The 6,518-nt window shown below is 43.2% G+C and overlaps 1 protein-coding gene across 1 annotated transcript in view; it reads right to left on the bottom strand.

The window, feature by feature from the left end:
• Positions 1 to 195: 195 nt before the first annotated feature.
• LOC118332934 (cGMP-dependent protein kinase 1-like) overlaps positions 196 to 6,518 on the bottom strand; it is a 15,518-nt gene continuing 9,195 nt past the window's right edge. Inside the window, exons 3-16 of the mRNA XM_035668373.1 lie at positions 5,560 to 5,665; positions 5,406 to 5,469; positions 5,184 to 5,261; positions 4,350 to 4,444; positions 3,914 to 3,979; positions 3,720 to 3,794; positions 2,854 to 2,950; positions 2,630 to 2,769; positions 1,630 to 1,861; positions 1,386 to 1,549; positions 706 to 828; positions 537 to 599; positions 385 to 451; positions 196 to 309 (exon numbers count right to left, since the gene is read on the bottom strand). Coding sequence (XP_035524266.1) covers positions 211 to 309; positions 385 to 451; positions 537 to 599; positions 706 to 828; positions 1,386 to 1,549; positions 1,630 to 1,861; positions 2,630 to 2,769; positions 2,854 to 2,950; positions 3,720 to 3,794; positions 3,914 to 3,979; positions 4,350 to 4,444; positions 5,184 to 5,261; positions 5,406 to 5,469; positions 5,560 to 5,665 — 1,469 coding nt within the window. The 3' untranslated portion in view covers positions 196 to 210. The remainder of the gene's footprint in view (positions 310 to 384; positions 452 to 536; positions 600 to 705; positions 829 to 1,385; positions 1,550 to 1,629; positions 1,862 to 2,629; positions 2,770 to 2,853; positions 2,951 to 3,719; positions 3,795 to 3,913; positions 3,980 to 4,349; positions 4,445 to 5,183; positions 5,262 to 5,405; positions 5,470 to 5,559; positions 5,666 to 6,518) is intronic.

Here is a 6,518-nt window from a genome sequence, read left to right as displayed (position 1 = left end):
TTGTAATATTGTGACTTTTTACTCAAATTTAATACTTTTTTTTTAATATTTAGATTTTATTCTTTTTTTCTTCACACTGGTCCTGATACTAATATATAATAATTGTATTCGAGATTCATTTTGCTCTGAGACTCAGTCGAAACATTCATAAGAAATAAAAACTCTTTTATGGCTTCACTTCCTCATTTCCTTTACTTTAATCGCTTCCTGCTAAAACTCGAGGTCCCAACCAGACTCTTCGTCGGGAGGAGGGTCGTCTACGTCCTCTGGGAAAAAGTCAAAGTTGCTGTTGTCCAGCGGTCCGTTCACCTGAGGACAGAAAGCAGGAAGTTAACGCTGCGCTCTGTGTGCCGTGAGCTCCGACACACTGCAGGATATACCTACCGTGGGGGTGAACGGCGAGCCGATGGTTCCCTGCCGGAGGCCGTCCCAGTTGAAGCCCTCAAACCACCTGAAAGGACAAAGACACGTTGCCATGACTACAGTCAGAAAAACACATGAGTGACATCTGGAGGTAAACATCTTCACTGTCTCACTTGTGTTTCTGGATATCTTTCACGCCGTTCTTCTGGTTTCCGAGCCGCTCCGACGGGTTGTCCCTGTCAAACACACACACACACACACACACACACACACAGTTTGTACAGACGGACACAAGGACAGTCAGACCTCCGTTTATCTGCACGGTTCAGCTGGATTTACAACCTGCACAGTCGTTTGATGAGGTTAGCGGCGCTCTTGGTGATCTTCTTGGGAAACTCGATCATGTCGATGCCTCTCAGGATGATGTTGTAGGTCTTCATGGGATCAGAGCCTGAAAAAGGAGGACTGGAGACAGAGACAGAGACTGAGAGTGGGAACCAACATCATTTATTCAACAAATGACTGTTTTGTGGAGTCTGGTGGAGAGCGATATCACGGCTGTTTCTGTGTCTAACTTCCTGCCTGTGCGATCCTCGGTGGAATTTGGGGGTGAGAATAACAATCTGAGCCTGTCAGTATCAAAAACAAGCTTTTAGTGGACGCACTCTGATACTGCATTTGTCCCAAAGGACTAACGTTACCTTACCGTCCAGTTATTACAGCCCATTTATCTATCTAACTCTGTGAATTAAGGATTTGTTGTTGGTGATTGTTGGAAAGCCTAACAAAGAGTTTGTGACATTGTTTTGGTCTGAGATGCTGGTGCTGTACTGCCACTTCCACTAGAAACCTTTAACCTTTGAATTTGTTTTCAGAAAGTGTGCAGGTACTCGGGTCGGGTTTCTGTGCGCAGCTCTGTCGGGGAACCAAACCTGTGACATAAAGAACCTGCTGATGGTTGTTACAGACGTGATGAAAAGCATGTTCTGGTGCTGAGAATGTGTTAATGGATCCTGGTGTACCTGCCACTGAGCAGCTCAAACACCAGTATTCCCAGCGACCAGCAGTCAGCTGAACTGTCGTGGCCTTTGTTCAGGATGATCTCAGGGGCGACGTACTCCGGAGTCCCACAGAACGTCCACGTCTTCTTCCCCAGACCCACCTTCTTAGCAAAGCCAAAGTCCACCTGGAAAAGAAACTCACATTATGAATGTTTTCTTAGAGAAACCTCAGACCCACATTGTGGCGTTATATCTGTCTCCACACCAGCTTGGCGTATCCTCGGTGGTCCAGGATGATGTTCTCGGGTTTGAGGTCTCTGTAGATGATTCCTCTGGAGTGCAGGAACGCCAGAGCCTCGATGACGCAGCCGGTGTAGAACCGAGTGATGCCGTCGTCAAACGAGCCCCTGTCTCGCAGCAGCGTCCACAGTTCTCCTCCAAGGCAAGCCTCCAGCAGCATATAGAGATATTTGGAGTCTCTGAAAGTTCGATACAACCTGGAGGAAAACAGAAGAGGTTCAAACATCACATTTAAAGGAAGGCCACACGTTACTATCTGCAATGTTTCTATATTTTTCCTATATGCTACTAACTAGCTCGCTGTTTACAAATCAGCCCATCAGCCAACACCACGAAGCAACCAACACCAGACTAGCCAGGCTCTTGGCTAATAGAAAGCTATTGTTAGCTACCAGTCAAGTAATCCAGCATTAGCCCCTCATAACACCAGCTGACAAAATCATGGAGTACATTAGCTGGCTAACAATTTGTCCGTGTTAGCAAACAACCTAACGTTATCAGATAACCAGACAATATCTTCAGTGTCTTTCACAAGCTTTGGAGTAATGTTAGTAACGTTTTGCATAAAATCCGACCCAATATCAGTCGACAGGCAGCCGAGAAAGTCGGGGAAAGTCTCATTTGTTAAGTTACGTTACAACCAGTTACTCATTGGCAATAAAAAGTGATTGATACATTAAAATAAGACGTAAAAGGCTTCAAAATCTCACATATGGAAACTCAAGTTTTGACAGACAGATTATAAAATGGATGTTTTTGTGTGCAGAAATATTCATTTGTAAAGTAACTAACGGTGTCAGATAAATGTAGTGGAGTAAAAAGTTCAATATTTCCCTCTGAGTGAGTATGAAGTAGTTCCACCACTGAACACCAAAGAAGAAGTCACCTCTTTCCACCATTTAGATGCTCTAAAGTACTTTTAATTACAATTATAAATCCTTGGGAACATAAAAACGCTGTCCGACCTGATGATGAACGGACTGTGAGCCTCCATCATGATGCGGCGCTCGGACAGGATGTGGCCCTGCTGGCTGGTGTCCAGGATGTGACGCTTCTTCAGCACTTTGAGGGCAAACGATCGGCTGGCGTCATTCTTTAACTGCACCTGAACACACCAGCACACACACACATTCGGTACAGACGGACAGTAACACAGCGTATCCGCAACATTATCAGCGGCTACACTCACCAGCTCCACTCGACTGAAGCCTCCCATCCCCAGAGTGCAGATGATGTTGAAATCACTGAGTGACACGCTGGAGAAGAAATCTGTCTCCGCCTGCAGTCTACAGCAAACAGCGGAGGTCACATAAGGAAGGAGAAAGAAATGAGTCAAAGCGAGAAGGTTTCAGGCAGTACAGGACACACATGGGATTTATCAACTGCAACTAAAATATAAACTAAATCACAAGCTTTATCCTTTAAAGGCCCCGACTTGCAAATCGACGCCAACTAGCTGCAAAAACATAACACTGTTGCGTCGCCTCACGTCGCCTGTGTCTGACACTAGAACAAACAGCAGACGTCCAACCAGAGTAATAAGTCTCCATACCAGCAGGCGGCGGTGGTCAAATACAAACACCACTGAGTCGGCGCAGTCTACAGTAGCCCAGAACGGACAAATCAAACACTGGCTCTAGATCGGGGCCTTTCGTGTGGTTTCTCCTCTGCGCTCTCTGTGACTTTGAAGGGGTGTTAATTAATATATTGAAAATATTTGAAAGATGAAGCTATATTTCCCTTTATTAGGTGTGTATCTTAACTCTCTAAACTACTTTAATCACCTTTCTTTTCTCTTCAGTAATGTGTGACGGCAGATTGACCACGAGTCAGTAACAGTTATTTGTACTGTGAGTGAAAGATGCGTGAAAACAGTGTAAAGATAGTTTTGGTTTGTTATAAAACTAGGAGTCTCTGTAATTAATTTAATAAATTATTAATTAAATTAATTAATAACTGAACCTGAACTAACACTACGTCTCTTGAGTCGTGTTGGAAGTGTTTGACCTTGTAAGATCTCTGTTAGACGTAGACGTGACCCAAATCCAAACTCACTTTGCATTGACCTCATTGCTGTCGTACTGCTTGTTGTTGACCCCGTCGAGTCCTTCGATCAGCTGTTTAAACGACCTGAGACAAACACACGAGCAACACAAAGATGCCTTTTAAAGAGCGAGAGCAAAGCGAGCCGGCAGACTCCACCACCGTATAAAACCCGATGTTTCTGGTCAACAAAGACCCTCACTCACTCCCTGTCGATGACCAGACATGTGACGTCTCCCACGGCGGTGACGCTGGCTGTGCGAACGTCCTCCCTGCAGACAGAAATCAGTTTGTGAGATTAAAGAAGCTAAAATACGAGACTGATACCAGATGAAATGCATTATATTCAGATCCATGAAGTGTGAGGAATCTTTGCTAATTAGACTTTCAGATGTTGATCAAATAATGTCAAAAGCCAAAGCCTCCTGAGGAGCAGATATCTCAGAATTTCTGTGACGAAAACTAAATGAAATTGTTATTTTAACTTTAACTTTGAAGACCTGCTCACAGTTTATATTCACAGATATTAACTCTCTGATAATCAGCCTCGGGGCAGAGGGGCTGAGGGGCCGACGTTGAGCCGACTGATCCTTTAAATATATTCCTGAATAACTTCTTGTAATTTGTGTGTGAGTGTTTCACCCTTTCAGAGCCTGCTCTCCAAACCAGTCCCCTTTAGAGAGAGACTTCACAGTCAGCTGCTCGTCGTTGGCCGGGTTCTGCTGAGAAACTTTCACCTGCGGACGGATCACAACCTCTTTTAGGTTTTAGGTCGCCACGTTTATGTCATTGTGTGGTACTGCAGGTATGAGCAACAGCGGTTTGAGTAGAGTTGAGTTAGTCGGTTGCTTCACATAGAACATCAAAAAAACAACATGAAACATCTTAAAACGTGGAGAGGTTCGTTATACATTATACATTTGACAACATGGCGGCTTCAAAAGAAACTGTAAGAATAAGAGTGATAATTACTAAAGTGGTGGTATATTTATTGCACATTGCCTTTAAAGCAGTTTGATAGAGGCCAGTGTGTACTTAGACATTTGCTATATGCTAAGCTAATCTATGTTGAAAAGACAACCACATTGTGAAGATTGAAAAGATAAAAGATATATATATATATATATATATGTCACATCTGAAGTTAGCTAATGTTCGCTAGCTTACTGGCTAGCTAATCTATATTAAGACATAATTACTAGCTAGCTGATTGCTAATGTGCAACATTATCTAACATTATACCAACACAAACTCCAAAGTTAAAGCTTTGTGTAATATATTGTGTTTCTTATTACTAATTAGCCAGCAGCAACCTCCATGGTACGGACATAGTAAACCCTGCAGTTCCTCTAACGTCCACTAGAGGCTGGCTCCAGCAGTGAGTCAGTCTCTGTTATTCCTCAGCCTCTCTCTATTAATTGCTCTATTTTCACCTTCTAACAAGTCCTTCATTCTCTCGTCATCGCTCTTCCTCACCTGTCCTTCGCTGATGATGAAGAATGTGTCCCCGGAGGCTCCCTGACGGATAATATAATCAGAGTCGCTGTAATGAGTCTGAGGAAGAGCGGAGAGAGATGTGAATCATGTGCACACACAATACCTCAGATCTCTGAACACAATGTTTCTGAACATTTGTTTTGATGGAAAGAACAGATGGCAGAAACAGATACTGAGTGCTTATAATAGACAAAGTGTTACCTCCTCCAAAACATCAGCCAGTTTGCTGAGAATGTCCTCAGGTAGCGACTGGAAGGAGGGAACGCTGCGGGGAAGAGTTTACAGCGAGAGGTGTTAGTCACACTCATGTGGGGAGAGCTTCAAATAGTGGAGAGCGACTGTGAGAGAGCTTTACCTGCGGAGGAAGTCAGTGTACTGGGAGTGTTTGATGAGACCAGTCCTCATCATGATGGTCTGGAAACCCTGTCGGTCAATCGCCCACAGCTTGATGTCCGTCAGCGCTGCAGACGCAGAAAGTTGTGTTATTGTATGTTTTAATAGATCAGCTTCACATTAAGGTTTGAATATATAGACTGTGAGCTTTACAGGAGGAACCTTCAATGTTCAACCTTATTTCCAGCTGTTTCATTAAGACAACAAATGATCAATATTTGATTGAAAAATTGCATCAATACTTAACAGGACATATAGTTATTTAACTGCTTTATTGTGACACTCTTACTGAGATCAAAACCTGCGTGAACACCTTTGATCCAGGTCTGAAAAGTGTCTTAAACCTGCATTCTCTCTAATGACCAGTAGGGGGCAGTCTTATGGAGAATGAGACGACTTCACACAGTTTCCTGATGAGTTTATGGTCTCAGTCTCTAGTTTCAGTCTGCTTCCATACAGCCTGGCGTTCATTCAGTAAATTATGCTTTTGGGGAATTGTTGCAGTCTCAAAGGCCTGATGTTGATATTTTTAGGCATTTTTTTTTGCAATAGAACTGTGGGAGAAAATTACAATTGCAAAGATTGTCTTTAGAAATTAAAGGCAACGTGTGCCAGTGAGAATAAAATTGCACTGTTTGGAGGGTAAATGTGAGATTCTTTTGAGCAGGACATCAGGGAATCGTGTTAGCAGTAGTTTTTGTTGGTAAATGAGAGACGTTGGTTCTAACACGTCTGCATCTTCATAGCTAGAAACAATGAAGTGGGTTTGGTGACGTGTGGTTCAACGTTAACGTCAATAGCAAGTCATATTAGCAGTTTGAATCCAACTAAAAGCTCCCTGCACCAAACTCCCTTTAAGAAATATCACATTTTAACAATTCCTAACGTGTTCGTAACAACACGTAACTCTAGAAACACGAG

Source organism: Morone saxatilis, unplaced genomic scaffold (genome assembly GCF_004916995.1).
Source record: "Morone saxatilis isolate NCDOM2014 unplaced genomic scaffold, NCSU_SB_2.0 Contig21, whole genome shotgun sequence".
Taxonomy (NCBI): Eukaryota; Metazoa; Chordata; class Actinopteri; family Moronidae; genus Morone; species Morone saxatilis.
This window is presented reverse-complemented; position numbering and strand designations above follow the sequence as displayed.